Source organism: Camelus dromedarius, chromosome 34 (genome assembly GCF_036321535.1).
Source record: "Camelus dromedarius isolate mCamDro1 chromosome 34, mCamDro1.pat, whole genome shotgun sequence".
Classification (NCBI taxonomy): domain Eukaryota; kingdom Metazoa; phylum Chordata; class Mammalia; order Artiodactyla; family Camelidae; genus Camelus; species Camelus dromedarius.
Genome location: NC_087469.1, coordinates 16,820,433 through 16,837,633, shown reverse-complemented (window position 1 = coordinate 16,837,633; position 17,201 = coordinate 16,820,433). Strand labels below are relative to the sequence as shown.

Below are 17,201 nucleotides of genomic sequence, written 5' to 3'. Positions count from 1 at the left end.
TTTGATAGCAGCCTCTGTGGATAGAAAGAAAATCAAGACACTGCCCTGCCTTCCGTGTCTCACTTGGGAAGTCATACGTGTAAGGAGATTAATTTCATGCAAAATCATACCTATTGAAATAGAGGTTTATGCGAGATAATTTTGGCAGGAATTGTCATTTCACGTGGGGAGAGGGGCCGATGGTCAGAGAGTAGAACCTGTGACTTAGGTTTTGAAGCGTAAGTACCAGTCACCTGATCAGCAAGGGATTGAGAAAGGGATTTCAGGAAATGGCAGCAGAGTGTGTTGGTCTGTGAAGCAGGGAGCAGTAAAGAGCTTGGCTGGGGAGGATGGTACAGAAAGAGGTTCAGCTCGTTAGGGGCCGCGTGTGCTTGCCAGAGGGTAGGGAGTAGACGGGAAGAGGGTAAGACTGGCGGCTGGACAGAAAATTAGCTGTACAGGCGAGAAACAATGAGCAGTGGCTGTGGGAGTGGGAAATAGATTTGAGAGGCATCTAGGAAGCAGAATCCAGAGGTCTAGGTGACCAAGTGATTGTGAAGGATGAGAGAAAAAAAAAGATAACTTTCATGTTTTGATTCAGTGGTAAGGGAGATGGTGGTGCCATTATCCCTGTGGGGAGTAGCAGTTTGGGGAAGAAAAACAGCATGTTGTCTGTGGACACAGTGAGCTGGACTTGCCCGAGAGGTGAGGGGTATTGTGGGTCTGGAATTCAGCAGAGGGATTTAATTTCACTAGAAATACAGATCTGAAAGTCATCAACAAACATCTAAGGGTGGAAGCCCTGGAGGTATATTTTAAGGCCTTGGGAGAGCCCATTGAGAGAGAGAAGCGGGTTGGGGGCTGAATATCCTGGAGAAAAGCAGCGTTTAAAGGATGGAGCAGGCAGAGCTGTCAGGAAAGGAGAGTGGTGAGAAAATGGTGCTCCGGCAGGGAAGCAGAGAGCTGAGCACCTGCACCAGAGGTACCTGTCAGCTGCCCAGAGTGCTGCCAAGAGGTTGAAAGAGGATGGAGATATTTAACAAATAAGATCCAACAAACGTAATTAATTAAAGGACCTGTGTTAGTTTCCTAGGACTGCCAAAACAAATTGCCACAAGTTGAGTGGCTTAAAGCAACAGAACTTTGTTTCCTCACAGTTCGAGAGGTTAAAGACTGAAATCAGGGTGTCAGCAGGGCTGCGTTCTCTCCAAAGGATCCAGGAAGAGTCCCTCCTTGCCTCTTCGGCCTCTGGTGGCGCCGCTCTGGTCTCTGCCCCCGTCTTGACGGGACTTCTCCTCTGTCTGCCTGCAGCCTCTCTCTCAAAGGATCCCAGCCATTGGACTCAGGGCTCACCCCAAATCGAGCATGAGATCATCTCAAGATATACTGGTCTTCAAGACATATAAAAGGAAGTTTTAAAATTCATCTCTATTCCCAAGTTCATAATCCTTTAGAAGAGAGATTTTTCACATAGGAAACCACTTGGGAACAGTACAACATAGTCTATAATAGGATGCAAAACTGAATGTGATCGTAAAAGTATTATCACTCTCGAAACTTTAAATATGGATAAAGACACCACTACACTACATAGTTTCATTTCACTACATAGGTCGCAGTGGATAAAACTTCACAGTGTTCGGTTTTGTTTCTTTAGGTGGCAGAGCAGAAGGGACCCTCCGTTCAGCTAAGAGTGAAGAGTCTCTTACTTCCCTCCACGCAGTCGACGGTAAGAATGAAGCCTCAGTCGTTTTATTCTGGAATATATTTCATAAAAGAACATAACAATGGAGAATATTGTATAACTATATGCTTCATGAATAGGCTATAGATTATAATTTCCTAAACGAGTATCTATTTAGTATTGTCCATTGATGTTGCAAAATGGTACCAGTCTTCAATTTCTTCACTTTTGACTTGATTGCTATTCAGTTTATGTAAAACTAGGTGAAGTGTTTTAAGTTAACCATTTGTATTTATTAATGTCCAGTGACAAATGGTGTTAGTAGCTTTTCTTTCTCTAAATTTCATAAGAATGCAATGCTTGTTACAAAATATAAAATGAAAGTTTTGATGTTAGGACCAGTAGTCTTTTGTCTTGCAGATGGCTTAACCTGATGTTAAATTACACTGATGTTATATCACACTGACTAGAGGCAGTTCTCGCTATTTGAGGATGATTAGTACCAGGAGAAGGCAACTAAAGTGAATCTGCCTAAAATGGGGACCAGAATTTCATGGTAAATAGTACCAAAATGTTTGATTGCAACTTGAAGAACAATTTTGAAAATACATTTTTTAGCTTCCATTTAGCAAAAGTCAGGCTATAGTTGCAACCCTGTACTAATTTTTAGAGTGAACAAAAGATTACTTCAGTGTTGACTTGGAAGGAGATAGAACCTTTTTGGCGAAACCGTGTAGTAGCGGGTAGGACAGCCTTCACGTCGTGCGTGGCTGGTGCAGCAGGCTGACGAGCGGGCCTCTTACAGACGCAGTCAGCAGCTGCGCTGGTTCCCAAGGGCTTTTCTCAGTCCCTTGGCATGCAGATCATGCTCTTTTGATTCCTGGGGTGCCTCCTCCTGGTCAACTTTCTCATCCTCATTTGTTATTTCTAACCGCCAGGTCCTCAGTGGCCAGTGGCTCTGCTCAGGATTCAAGAAGTCCTCTCATTTCACTTCAGTCGAGTGTCTGACATCTTAACCGGTTTTCTGAGATTTTCCATTTCACTGTCGTTAAGAGAATGGTTCTCAAAAATGTGGGAGTGGGCTGATTAGATGCTTGTATTAAGCAGAAAATAATATTTGAGTAGAAATTAATTTTATAAGTGGTCAATACACTAGTCAATGTTTTTGTGTTAAGACAGTGTCTGTCTCTTTATAGTACATTTTCACTTTGGCAATTCTAATAATTGTAATAGAATGCTGAGACAGAGGGCTTCTTTTACCAGTTGGATTTTTAACACTATCACAAAATCATCTAATAGTCTACATTCTTAAGGCCTCTGCCTGAGAAACTTAAAGCCTATTCTTGTTAAGGAAAAGAAGTAAAAACTAAGTATCAGAAAGGAATTCTTTAGTAAATATATGTAAATACTTTATGAGATTGTAGAGAGTTTCATTGAGAAGTTCAATTTTATAGAAATTTAGGTGTTAGGAGGATTTTTCCCCACCAAAAAAAAAAAAAAAAAAGAAAGAAACCCTCTTGCTGTTGTATATCCAAAGTATTACTCAAAGTGATTAGTTCTGCCTCACAAGTCACGTGTGAGGTCAGTGAGAAAATAAGACAAAAAGGAATGAAGAGCTTGCCCGAAGTCACAAGAGTCAGCGCTGAACTACTAGCAGGATCTAGGGGTTCTGAGCCCCCTTCCCCTCCCTCTGACGGTGTCAAACCGTCTGTTCTGTATCCCTTGCTTTGGGGGTTCCATCTGTGCGCCCCAAGAGACAGTTGCATCCTCTTGCTCTGTAGTGCGTTACTGCAGCACTGAGTAGGGGACTCATGGTGCATGTGCCCTGTGACGTTCACACGTTGATGCTGTTGTCCACGTTTACCAGGTGATTCCAAGCTCTTCCGACCCAGACGGCCCAGATCTAGCAGTGACGCACTGAGTGCCTCTTTCAATGGAGAAATGCTGGGGAACCGCTGCAATTCCTACGACAATCTCCCCCACGACGAGAGCGAGGAGGAAGTCGGGCTGCTGCATGTCCCAGCCCTCCTGTCTCCGCATTCAGCTGAGGACGTTGATTTGAGCCCACCAGACATTGGAGTAGCCAGCCTGGATTTTGACCCGATGTCATTTCAGTGCAGTCCTCCTAAGGCCGAGTCTGAGTGTCTAGAGGGTGGTGCTTCCTTTTTTGATTCATTGGGATACTCCAAGGACAGACAAAATACCAACAACAAGGACTCAGAGGCGGGTGGCAGCCAGTCTCAGACTCCGGGAAGCGCTGCCAGTTCTGAACCTGTCTCTCCTGTTCAGGAGAAACTGAGTCCTTTCTTTACGCTGGACTTGAGCCCAACCGAAGAGAAGCCATCTAAAGCATCCTCGTTCACGGAGAAGGTCGTCTACGCTTTCTCTCCAAAGATTGGCCGGAAATTAAGCAGATCGCCCTCTATGAACATATCTGAGCCAATCTCAGTGACCCTTCCCGCTCGGGTGTCAGAAGTCATCGGTACAGCCTCAAACACGGCAGCTCAGGACGCACCTTCTCCAACCTGGAACAAAAGTGTCGAAGAAAGTGATGTTATAAACAGACCCCCCACCCAGGTAGTAAAGCTGAAAGCAAGTGAGAGAGAGGCCCAAGAAGGATGTGAGTCTGCGGCCCAGCCCCTGGGCCAGGTGGCGCCCGCCGGCGTGGAGTCGCCAGGGAAGGAGGAGGAGCCTGCCTCTGCCTCAAGCGGTCAGAGTAAGGCTGTGCCTCCTGGACAGACTCAGACAGGTACCATGTGTGTTCCTCTGTTCTTCTTGTGAGCTAGCAGGGACCTTCAGTCCTGCGTGCCATCTGTGCCTTTTAAGAGAGAAGTTGACTCCACAGCTAGCCTTTAATCAGACAGAGTGGTTTTCTAGGTGGTGCTGAAGGCTCCAAGTCCTAAGTTAAATCAAACAGAAACCCCCCAAAGGGCCAGTGGTCCTGCTTCACGTCTTCATAGCATACCCTTATCTCCTTGGACAGTCAGAACTCATGGGTAATTTTCACACAGCTTCGTAGCTCTTGATTCTGTTTTTCCTTCTGATAAAATATCTGTATTATAGCCTTAACAAGTTAACCAGCCAGCCTACACCATCAAATGTAGAAGCTATTCTTAGTTAACTGCCTGCAAGCACTTGAAGCTTGTTTTCTAAGCAGTCCTTTCTGAGCCCCTTGAGGGACCTGCTTCACCCCATCTCTTTAGCAATCCAAGAGGGGATTGTGGTTTAAACACTCTTTGTTTTAGTTTTGCTTCCGAACCAGATGTGTTTTCTACAGCATTTGCATGTGGGATAGAAGATCGTGGATTGCCGATCTGAAATATGGAAGGCGCCTGTTTTTAGTGATCAGATGGGGAGTGTTTGGCTTTCCGTTCAGGATAACACAATTTAGTGATCAGATGGGGAGTGTTTGGCTTTCCGTTCAGGATAACACAAGCTACCTTTTCACTCTCATTTTTTTTCCCCAATTTCCCACCAGGAGCAGATAACCATGACCCCCCTCAGGATCCCGTTCCTGTAAGTTCAGTCTCTCTTATCCCACCACCACCGCCTCCGAAAAACGTTGCCCGCCTGTTGGCGCTAGCGTTAGCCGAGTCTGCGCAGCAAGCCTCCACCCAGCCCCCGAGGAGACCAGGGCCATCCCAGGCTGCTTGTGCAAGTTACGGAGGCCTGGCAGTGGCCGCAGCTGAAGACAGGCTGCCTGCTTCCCACTCCAGTGTCACTGCAGATAGAGCCTTCTTCCAGGCTGACATGCCCACAGAGCAGCCCCACCTCCAGGACGGTGACCAGCCAGCACCGGGTGCAGCAGCTGTCGGGGATTACACCCACTCCTGTGCCACGGAGTCTGGGGGGCAGCCCCACCCAGCAGACTTCCCAGGCAGTCAGCCACATCGAATTTATTTAGCTGGGGACCCAGAAAAGGCCGGAGTCACTTCAGTTCCCTTAACAGACTCTAAATCTGATGATCACCTAAGTTTCCCTGAAGACCAGTCTGCGAAGACCAGTGTTCTGACTGTCTCCTTTGTGGATCAGGACCGGTCTCAGCCTCGTCTCTACAGTGGGGAGCAGCCTTCTTCTTATCTTGGTGCAAGTGTGGATAAGCCCCATCACCCTTTAGAACTTGCAGACAAATCGCCCACGCCTTGTAATTTGCCCAGAGACAAAGTCTACCCTCCACCTGGGTCCCCTGAAGAGGACACCAGCACAGCCCCCGTGGCTTATGTGACGACTGTTCCGACAGCAGCCGAGATGAGCACCAGGGAAGCCGGCTGGGATGTGGTCGAACAGCCCAGCGCAGTGGATTTTGCAGTCGCCACCCTCCAGCGCACTCACAGAACTAGTCGTCCCCTTCCACTGCCTCCTTCCCAGAGAGCCACAGAGCAGCTGCCAGGCCCGGGGCAGGGACAGGCAGCAGCCAGCGTGGGAGTTCACAATCCGCACAAGGTAAGAAGGGGAGGCAGTCAGTGAGATGAAGTGGGCTTTTCCCGAAGGTACCTCGCTTTCCAGCAGGGGGTGTTGTTACTTTGAGTAGCTCTGACATGTTTTTAGTCCCGTGTCAGGTTTCCATGAAGCATTTCCCATTTGAGGTTGGGATCTGCCTTTATCTTGATGCTGGGGTGTTTTTTTTTTTTTTTTTTTTTTTCCTGAAAAAGGAGCACTTACTCGATGGCTCTGGTTTAACTATACCTGCTGCCTTTAGTTCCTAAAGTGTGTGGGTCGTGTCCTCACAGACACACAAAGAGACTGTGATCACACACGTCCAGCTGGGCTGCAGGCGTCGGGTTGCAGGGTTTTTCTCCGCTCCATCACTGACTCACTGTGCCTCTGGGCAAGTCATCTTAGCATCTCTGCCAGTGGTTCACATCTGCCTGACGGAAGTGCTTTATTCTCAGGACATTTGTGAGACGTTCTGCCTTATAGACGTTTTAGAAATGTCAGAGGTCACAGTGTTTTAGGACTTCTTATTTTCTCAACATGAACCAGCAGATTGTTCTGTAATTAAGCACTTGTACCGATGAGTGAATGTTAAATGCAAAATATTAAGGTTTCTTCCTAATTTTCTCATGTTTTAAAAAAGTGCCCAGGAGGAGAGGGTATAGCTCAGTGGCAGAGAGCATGCTTAGCAGGCACAAGGTCCTGGGTTCAATCCCCAGTATCTCCATTAAAAAAAAAATGCCCCAGGTTTTTTGTGGTCACCTTTAACTAAAAGGATTTCAATACCTAATCTTTTGGGGAGGATGCTGTTTCTAGCAACTGCTTCTCAAGGAGAGAGTATTTGCAGTGTTGCAGTGAGGACCACGTTTGGCCTCTGCTGCCACTGGCCAGGCTGACGTAGAGGCGGGAGGGAGACAGTGGCCGCATCCTTGGACCAGTCCCTTCACTGTCCTTCTGGAGGTCAGGGGGCTTAAAACTGCCCATTGTGGGCAGCTGTGAGTCACTCCACAAACTTTTCCAGATAGGATCAACTCTGTTTCCTTAGCAAAATGTTCTTGGCATTGAGACTGAGCTGGACAGATAGACTGGGTATGTATTTTTAAGCCTGACTGTTACTTGACCAAACTTTTGTTTTGGTCTGCACATTGACATAATGTCACAGGCAGCCTCCTCTCATATGTAAAGCCTGTCATAAATTAGAACAGTTCTCCAGAGATGGTGACAGCTGCTATACCAGGTGGCAGTGGGGACAGATCAGCCTCTGTCCTGTTTAGTACAACCACATAGCTTGGGGAAATTTCAAGCTGCTACCCAAATAGACTCAACTTGTGAGTTATAAACTTTTAATAGTGTTTGAGTCCGTAGAGGGGAGCATAAAAAACAAACTCACAGTATTACCGTCTTTCACTAGGTTCCAGGAGTAGTTCCAGCTCTGGAGAGGCCGCCTGAACCCAGGGCCGCGGGCGACCCTGCGCCCGTCCTCGCCAGCGATGGCACCGCCGCGCAGTGTCCCGCCGCGACCCCTGCCCTCCAGCCCGGCCTTCCCGAGAAGGTGCGGGAAGGGGCCCGGGCCCCGCCGCTGCCCCTGCGCGCCGAGCCGGCCCCCGTGCACCCCGCCTGCGGCTTCCCCGGCCCGGCCCCCCCCGCCAGGACCGCGGACGGCAAGATCGCCGCCGCCGCGCACTGCATCGGCGCGGACGCGGCCTGCGGTCCCGGTCCCCACGCCTTCGCCGGCGCGGCCCCCGCCTCTGTGGACGACGATGTTTTGCCGTTACCGCTCCCTGTCCCGCAGCCTAAGCACGCCTCTCAGAGAACTGCTTATTCCGCCTTTGCTAGGCCTGATGTCAGCACTGAACCCTTCAGTCTGGAAAACTGTTTGCATTTCAACGTGACTCCCAACTGCCAGTACCGCCCCCAGAGCGTCCCTCCGCATCACAGTAAAGTGGAGCCGCACCCGGCGTTCGCCTCCAGGTCAGAGCCACCAGCCTCCGTGGGCCCGCGTTACAACACGTACGTGGCCCCGGGGAGAAACGCGTCTGGACACCACTGGAAGCCGTGCGGCCGGGCGGAGTACGTGTCCTCCTTGGGCGCCGCTGTGCGGGGCGGCTGCTACCCCGAAGACGCGCCGCCGCACCCCACCATCCGCAGGGTGCAGTCTCTCCACGCCCCTCCGTCCTCCGTGATCCGCTCTGTCCCCATTTCCCGGACGGAGGTGCCCCCGGACGAGGAGCCGGCCTTCTGCCCGAGGCCCCTGCACCAGTACAAGCCGTGCCCGCCCCCGCAGGCCCGCCCCGACTACCACGTCACGCAGCTGCAGCCCTACTTCGAGAACGGCCGCGTGCACTACCGCTACAGCCCGTACTCCGGCGCCGCCGGCGCCCTGTGCGACCTGGACGCCTGCGGCGCCCTGCCGCTGCGGCCGCTGCACCGCCTGCCCGGCCGCGACCTGGCCTTCTGCAACCCTCGGCTGCAGGGGAAGAGCGTGCTCGGCTACGCCGGGCTGCCTCCGCGCCCCCGGGCCGGCGCCCCCGGCTATTTCTCTGCCAATGACCACAGCGTCGTCAGCATGCCTCCAGTGGCTGACGTCAAGCACAGCTACACCTCGTGGGATCTTGAGGACATGGAGAAGTACCGCGTGCAGTCCATCCGGAGGGAGAGCCGCGCTCGGCAGAAGGTGAAAGGGCCCGTCGTGTCCCAGTACGACAACATGGCCCCGGCCGCGCAGGACGACCTCGGCGGGATCTATGTCATCCACCTGCGAAGTAAATCCGATCCTGGGAAAACTGGACTTCTCTCCGTGGCAGAAGGAAAGGAGGGGCGGCACGCAGTCAAGGCCGTCAGCCCCGAGGGAGAGGACCGCTTCTATCGGAAGCACGCGGAGCCGGAGCTGGACAGAGCCCACCCGCACGGAGCGTACGGCGGCGGGCAGCCGGAGAAGCCCTGCCTCCCGCAGAAGCAGAGCAGCCTCAGGAACAGGAAGCTTCACGACATGGGTTGTGGTCTCCCTGAGCACAGGGGCCATCAGGAAGCAAGCCATAGGCAGTTGTGTGAATCAAAACACGGGCCGCCTTACCCGCAGGGGGCTGGCCAGCTAGATTATGGGCCCCAGGGGATTCCAGACGCGTCTGAGCCAGTCAGCTACCATAACTCTGGAGGGATTTACGTTCCATCGGGGCAGGAATCTTTAAGACTGAACCACAAAGAGGTGAGGCTCTCCAAGGAGCTGGAGAGGCCTCGGGCTAGGCAGCCTCCTGCCCCAGAGAAACACTCCAGAGACGGCTACAAGGAGGAGGAACACCTCGCTCCGTCAGTCGTCCCACCCCCTAAACCAGAGCGGAGTCATAGCCTGAAACTCCACCACGCCCAGAGCGTGGAGAGGGACGCTGGCGTGCTGTACCAGTACCAGCCACACGGCAAGCGCCAGGGCGGCGTGACCATGGTGCCCCAGTACGACAACCTGGAGGGCTACCACTCCCCGCCCCAGCTCCAGCGAGGGGCCTTCGGAGCGGCAGCGCTGGGGGTGTACGTGCCCCCCGGCTTTGCCCACCCGCAGAGCAGGACCTACGCCACGGCTCTGGGCCAGGGCGCCTTCCTGCCCGCAGAGCTGGCCCTGCAGCACCCCGAGACGCAGATCCACGCAGAGTGAGCCTGGGGGCAACAGAGTTGAAGCAGCCTCTGCTGGACAGTGGACTGTTCTATTTTTTTCAGTACCCAAACATTTAAAAAAAATTTAAAAAAAAAGCTCCAAACCCCCTGACCACATTAAAAAATAATAAAAAATAAACCATCTTTTCCCCCTTCCCTGCTTCACCACCACCTCTTCCATCTATAGACTCTGTCATTTTTTTGTCATTTAAAAATCTGAACGAGTGTAAGCACTGTGTTGAAAACCTAGTAAAGAGATTTGCTACAGGCTGTACTTGCCATATGGGGCTGATGTGTAAGAGCCTGAGGACTGCCTTGCACAAAATTTCAACTTGACTTTGTCCTTCTTAATGTTTGCTGTATCCTTCAGAGCGGCTGACGTCCGCTTCCCCGAAGGGCTCTGTGTTTTCTGTTGCGGTCCTACTTGCTTTCTCAGTGGCCATGCGCTTGGCCCAGAGTGACACCCACTCTTCTCACCTCGTTCCCCCGTGTGTTTAAGTTACAGTGGAGAAACCTTCTCCTGATCCTTCAGATGAGTCTCTTGAACATCTAACAAATTATAACCAAAAAATTAAAGGAATTAAGACTTCGAGCATTTCATAAAGAGTCATCACAAGTAGTCAGACTATTTAGATCCAGGCTGAATAGGCTCATATCACTGCAAAGGGATCTTTAAGTTAGAATTCAAGAAACTTCTTAGGTGGAAGTCAGTGCACTTCGTTAGCCCCAGAAAACTATCAGTGCTTCTGAGGTGTTGCCTGCCTTCAGTTCTTTTTCCCCTCAGTAATATTTGGTAAATTGTGATCCTAGTGAAATATTTCACACCATTTGTTTTCTTAAAGCAACTTTTTTTTTCATTTAAAAAAAAAAAACCCAGCATGGTTTGACTAGATAAACACATAATTTATCATGATTACAATTTACATGTTAGTTTGTTTCTGAACCAGAGTCCAGGTTTCCTGGAATTCTTAAAGTAGCTACAAATGATCTGTTAGAAAGCTGAGCGTTCCTGCAATAACCACTTAGCACAGCCCGTCTCACCCGCTGGAATTCTGAGCAGTGACCGTTCAGGTCCTAGGGATTAACGTGCTGTTGCTTCACTCTGCCCTCGTGCGCTCACAGTCTTACTGTAATTGCCATCCACACCAGCATTTCAGGTACAGTTCTTAGAACGCTGCAGACATGGGAAACATGTCTGATACCCAGGACTTTATTTTGAAAGTTGCATTCCATTTTCTCAGCCCACTGCACACATCCTCCAGACTAGAAGGCAGTCCTGCATTTCCAGAATGAGTTGAGATTGTCATGTCATTCCATAAATCTTAATGATACTTGATTTTTATACACTCACATGTTGTAAGTACTCAGTTTGTAGAAGTTACTAGGAGAATTTCATTCCATTTACTGGATGGTTGCTGCTCTGGCTTTTTAAAACTTGGAATTTACTTTCATTTAGAGCAGAGAAAAATCTTTTAAGAGGCTAAATTCATGCTGCTATTACTGCTGTGAAATTGTATAAAGATTAAGATTCATGCCAGTTTTTTTTAATCTAAAAAGTCATGTGATTACATTTTAAGGGTTTATACTTAGAAAAAGAAATAAAAGTTTTAAGAACAACACATCTACTTATATGTGGAAATACTCTATAAGGTTTTCTTTTGTTCCCCCATGATTGATAAGACAGACTGAATAAAAATGTTGATAGAAACCCTGAAATACCAACATGGAAAAAGCCTGTGGGAACTTAGCCTCTAGATCAAACGCGCAGACCCACCTGGACTAGAGTCACAATGCTGGGGAGCCTGCCAGGACACTTCACCTAGCGCACACGCAGGGAGCCGCTTGCAGGAGTTCGCTCTTTGGTGAATACGCAGCACTAATTTCTTCTCTTACCATGATCGTCTTTTGGTCAGTAGGCACCCCATTGCCCCTCTGAGGTAACACAAGCCCCGTAAGCTCTCACCAGCAGCACGGAGAGGAGAAAGGAGCTGGTGTGCCACAGAGATGCAGATGGCTTTAGGGACGGAGAGCCCTGAGGGATGTGGCCGAAGTCTGTCCGGTTTTAACACTTGTGGATTTGTCATCACACCCCTTGTTTACTCCAGAAACTATAAAGTCTCTTTTAAAAATATGAATGTTAATTCCCTAAAGCAGTTACTTGGTTAATGTCCTGTGTTTAGAAAATATCAGGTGAATATTTTGAATGCAGAATAATGACTCAGATTCCTGGTACTAGTGTGAAACACAGACTTTAGGTAAAGTCTGGAACTGTTTCACTGAGTGTAGATACAGCCTCAGCTTCGGGTTCAATTATTGGAAGGGCTCTGCCTCTGTCCGTCCCTTTCTAATGGTCTGGGCAGACGGTGGCTGTCAGGCCACTGTGAGCCGAGTAACCGTAGCACCGTCCACTTTGCGTGTGACTCCACAGAGGGAGTAACTGAGAGTCATGACTCTGAAATTTTCACGTGGAGCATTACAGTCCAGGAAATGGAGCTGCCTTATGCATTGAACTCAGAATTTCATTCTATTGGTATTTTCGTAGCCACGTCTCCAGAGTTGATCTTTTTGGCAAAATTGTGATACCACAGTTTGGTTTGATAGAAATAAATATTCGCTGGATGTCTGGCCAGAGACTTTGCGGACAGCCCCAGAAGTGCCGTCTCCTTGCAGTAAGTTGCGTCCGAGCCTCGTGGATAGCACGTATGTGCAGTTCCCTTCTAAGCACGCAAGTCCCTGAGGTTGGTCCCAAGGATAGGTAGGGCCTGCACATTTTTATAATGGCAAAGCATTTTTTTTTTTTTAAATTAGGGTCAGGTTGTAATATTCTGGGACTAATTCTGTACAAAAGAGGGACCCTTAACGTGAGTGGGGACAGAATATCATATCATATTCAAAGCAGCAATAGAGGCATACAATGTAAATTTGAAATTTGCCCCTTTAGTTAAAAAAGGAGCCTGCAAAGTTCATATATCTGTTTCCAGCCCTGTCAGTCACCCATTCGGTTTGCGGGCAAAGTGTCATCCGAGCAGTGTGTTGTAAGGAATAATAATAATGAAAGCAAAAGTATGTCAGAAAGTTACTTGCAAATGGTTAGAGGCATGTGATTTTTAGTGCTGTGTGCGACAGAAATGTCAAGGAATGGTATGTTTTACCTGTGCAAGATAAGCAGTGTGCACAGAAGGTCTTTTTTCCTTTTTTGATTAGTACTGTTAGTGTTCAAAGAATAAAAATGGTTGTTTTACAGTTTAGACTCTAAGGTAGCAAACTCTGATTTTTCAACCATGACCTGCATGAGAGAAGCATCCTAGGAAGTCTTGGGTCATACTTCTGAGGTTTTAACTTTAATTTATATAGTTTTTTTATGTTTTAATATTTTTGTGAACTGGTGTAAATTGTTAATGCATATAAGCTTGTGTATTTTTGTAAATAGTTTGTGATTTATTTCTTGACCCATATGTAAATATTTAGAGTCTCATTTCTTCAAAACTTATTTGAAGCTGAGTTGTGGGTTTGGGGTTTTGTTTGTTTCTTTGTTTGTTTTGGTTGGGGGTGGGCGGGGAGAGAAGGGATTTTGTACTCTGATAATCCAGATGGACATACCTTGTGGCTTAAAGCAAATGTCCCACTGAAAGCAATTCAAATATCAACAAAATTATTTCAGGTTAAAACAGACCTCTGTGTATGTGTTTCCTTTTTAATCTAATATGAATTATAACAAAATAGAAGGGGTTGTTGGGGGTACTCAGACCAAAAGATTAGTGTTTCTATGACACATTATTTTACCAGAAGTTATTTTATTTTATTTGAGGGGAGGGGCTTAATGTCTCCTGTGTTTATCTGTCACAGTATGCTGCCTGGCCAAATTCTCCCCAGGTCAAACTGTACCTCTAGGACTGCAGAAACCTCTTGATCTGCACTGGCAAGTTCGAGCAGACCTGCTGCACACAGGGCTGCCCTAAGGCGTGCGAGCACCATGCCTCCGCCGGGCTCCCGGCTGGTCTCCCAGGAGACGGAGTTGGCGTCTTAGGATTCCCCCGGAAGGGGATTCTGAACAACAACCGTATTTCTAAAGATTCCCACAAAGCATTTTGGACATACTGTGCGCTTTCAGAGTGTACCGGAAAAGAACCATCTCCTATACACGGTCGCCTGTGACAAGCTGATCTGTGGCAAACCCAGATAAGAAAGCACTCAAATGTGACAGCTGCTGCAGGTCCCCCAACTGCCTGACTGGGGTCCAGACGCACTCCTGTGCCAGAGTTCTCAAAAGAAATGCTTCAATGTCAGCCAGGACTTTTTCAAGGAAAAAAAAAAAACTCTATTAAGGTATTGAAATCCTAGTTTTCCTGTTGGGAGTGATCAAGTACAAATCATTCTTCATCCTGAAACATTACAGCATTTCCCTGTTAGTTAGTAATGGGGACAGTTGCCCGTGTAGTGAGATGACCCCATCTTCTATACGCCTACAACCACACTCTAGACTAGAAGCAAGATGGAACATTTCACCCCCAGGCTTGAACATGGGTTCCCATGGAAACTGCTCAGATGGGATTAAAGAAAAGAGACATCGGACATTTGCACTGGGTCTTCGGCTTAGTTTTCTGAGACTCATTTCCATACTATTTCATTACCACGTTTTCTTCATACTGACGAAAATACAGTACCTACCTCTTAAAATGTGTATTTATTTATCATTGAGGAGTCAGTGATAAAATCACTGATGGTGTTTGGAATTTCAGTCATTTGTGGTCCTACAGGAAAAGGCACACTTTAATGTTGACTCCCATTACATTAAAACTTTGAGCACCTGCAACCCTCTGAAATAAGACAGTTCAGTGGCTATGTTTCTCACATAACTGAGAGTATACCTCTTAAAAATAAAGTTGACTTTTTTATTTTAAATATTTTAATTAAAATATTTCCAGAATATATTTCAAGCCACAATATTGCTGTTACTATACCTAAAGATTCACCACTTACACCTGCGGACCGCTCTACCATAACATAGTTGTACTACCAGGACACGCTGAGATAAAGAGTGCTTCTGTACCAGGTGCTCCATCACCACTGTCCTATTGTGTTCTTGCTGGGGTTTTTTTTTTTTTTTTTTTTTAAATTTCCTATATCCTCCTTTTCTTCCTACTGTCTCTTCTCGCTATTGTCCACGAGCTACCTGTAAAACTTCCTCTTCCTCAAAATAACCATTCAAAATAAATAAGCTTGTCAAGATGGTGAGCAAAAGAAATTCTGATCGGAGACCCTGAAAGGTCAGAACTTGGTGTCATCTGTTTATTACACAGAGCTTCGGATTCTTTTCTCCTAACAAAGTACTTGGGTACCCAAGTTTCAGACGCTTAGAAGGGAGAATAAAACAAGAACTCTCTTAAGAGTTTTCCCTGCACTTGACGTTTTGTGAGAAAGCTCTATGATTAGACACAGTGGCATCTTCCATGTTCATAACTCCCCATAGAAGAATGCTGGCCCCCGCGAGGCATCTGGCCCCACCGCTAACTGCCAGAAGGCTCTCGCCCCACCACTAGCTGCTGGAAGGAGGATGGCGTGCCAGGTGCACGTGCATCCTTGACATTCGAGCAGTGCTCCTTTTTTCATTTCCTAAGAACATTGTGAAGAAGACTCGGATTTCTCGGCCACTTGTTCATGTTTAAAACTGGACAAATAGTTCTCAAAGCTTAGAAACCGTTTAAGCACCCAAAGAGCCAGCTAAACATAAGATTCCTTGAGCCACGCCCAGACAGTCTGACTCGGGAGGTCTGGGGTTGGACTCGGGGGCCTGCAGTTTTAGCGCCTCCCGGTGACCCGGTACAGGTGTGAGAAGCGCGGGCCCAGGCACCATCTGTACTGAGCTCCTCTCAAGGGGAACCGGCTCCGGTTCGTAGAGCTTCACCACTTCTTCTCATTTGCACCTTGGTTCCCTGTCACATTAGTGATAAGGGAACAGAAGTTTGTCGTTAATTTCTCTGCCCCCAGTGGTTCAATATTAAGCCCCGTTTGTATTATTTATGGCAACGACACACAGAAGTTAGGACTAATTGAGCTGCCAGATAATATGGAAAGCAATGTCACATTCTCTAAAACTGGTAAAAGGCTGAAGACTGAATATACCACTGACGGCAGTTACACACTTACGCAGTCAGGTCTCGGGTGTGAGCCGTTTCGGCTGCTTGGGAACTTCAGAGCATGCGTGCTGCTCTTCAGACGGGCAACTCCAACACCGTGTTCAGGGAAAACAGAACTCTTACAACCAGGTGATGTGCCTTCCTTTCTCACCAAAGGTTCTACAAGAACTTCTCGCACGTAATAGGCTTGTCTTTTTAGTTTTACGTATTTTATCAATGGTGGCGATGTATGGCAGTGTTTTAACAGCCAGTGATAACGAACACTGTGCTTACTCTAGTGCCGGTCGCTGTCGTAAGCGTTTTACATTTATGAACTCGCTTGTCCCTCATTGGTTTATAGACGACTCCAAGGCACACAGGGTTAGTCTTCAGCCAGTTGTACAGCTGCTCAAGAGAGGCGGGGCTGAGAGTCTGAGCCAGTACCCCTGACACCAGCTTATGCTCCAATGAAAGTAGACGTTAAGGTTGGGGAGTTGAGTCCTGGCTGCTACCTACTCATTCTAAAGCCCTTAACGGAACTGTTAAACCCTCCTCAGACTACTTCTGGCTTTCTCATCTCTCAAACGAGACTCACTGTACCTGCTGCTGGGGGTTGCTGTGGCTGAATTAGGTAATAGAAGTTTCTAAAGGGCTTAGCAGGAGGGCAAACTCCTGGTAAGTTACCCAGGCTTTGCATTGTGAGACGGTGCCAGACCGCGCAGCGGTCAAGGGAAAGAGGTCACATTGTGCTTGTGCAGTTGTATCATGAAGAGCTTAATCGGTTGTCAGCCTTTCTGAAAAGCCGAAAAGTTTCACATAATTGACATGTATCTTGCAGGAAGAGAGTCTTGATCAGTAGAGATGCCAGACGTAATTTCGTGGTTAAAATGAAACTTCAGGGTGAGACTTGAACAACTGGTCGTGGGGAGAGCCCTTGATTTCTCAAGACCCTGTTCAGGGGACACCTGCATGCAGATGGCCCGGGCGTGACGGCTGATACCAGCTGCATTGCGCCCGCTCTCTGCTAACGGAGACGCCTGCTGCAGGCTTGGCTTTGTTGTGTCGCCCCCCGGCTCGTGGGCTCGGTAACACACCCTGAGCAGGAGCCGCTGCAGGAAGGATCAGAGGGGAAGACGTGGTGCTTCACCAGAGAGTTGCTCAAGAGAGATGACTTTGTCTCCATTTTTGAAAGGTAAAACTTGCGGTAAATGATAAAGGTTTTCCTTTATTTCCCATTATTCTCTGCCAGTGCAGAGCGGGTCTGCCGCTCTGGTCTCTGCTGTGCTGCTGCCCAGAGGGGCTCCTCAGAGAGCACTGTCACCCGACCCGGGGCCGCTGGAGAC

At 48.2% G+C, this 17,201-nt stretch overlaps 1 protein-coding gene across 5 annotated transcripts in view; it reads left to right on the top strand.

Moving 5' to 3' along the window:
• Positions 1-13,414, top strand: part of ARHGAP32 (Rho GTPase activating protein 32) — a 174,967-nt gene extending 161,553 nt beyond the window's left edge. For all 5 annotated transcript variants that reach the window (XM_064482217.1, XM_064482216.1, XM_031443386.2 and 2 more), the window contains 4 exons: positions 1,637-1,708; positions 3,531-4,412; positions 5,142-6,106; positions 7,509-13,414. In XM_064482217.1, the coding sequence (XP_064338287.1) occupies positions 1,637-1,708; positions 3,531-4,412; positions 5,142-6,106; positions 7,509-9,743 (4,154 nt within the window). In that variant the 3' untranslated portion in view covers positions 9,744-13,414. The remainder of the gene's footprint in view (positions 1-1,636; positions 1,709-3,530; positions 4,413-5,141; positions 6,107-7,508) is intronic.
• The last annotated feature ends 3,787 nt before the right edge of the window (positions 13,415-17,201 follow it).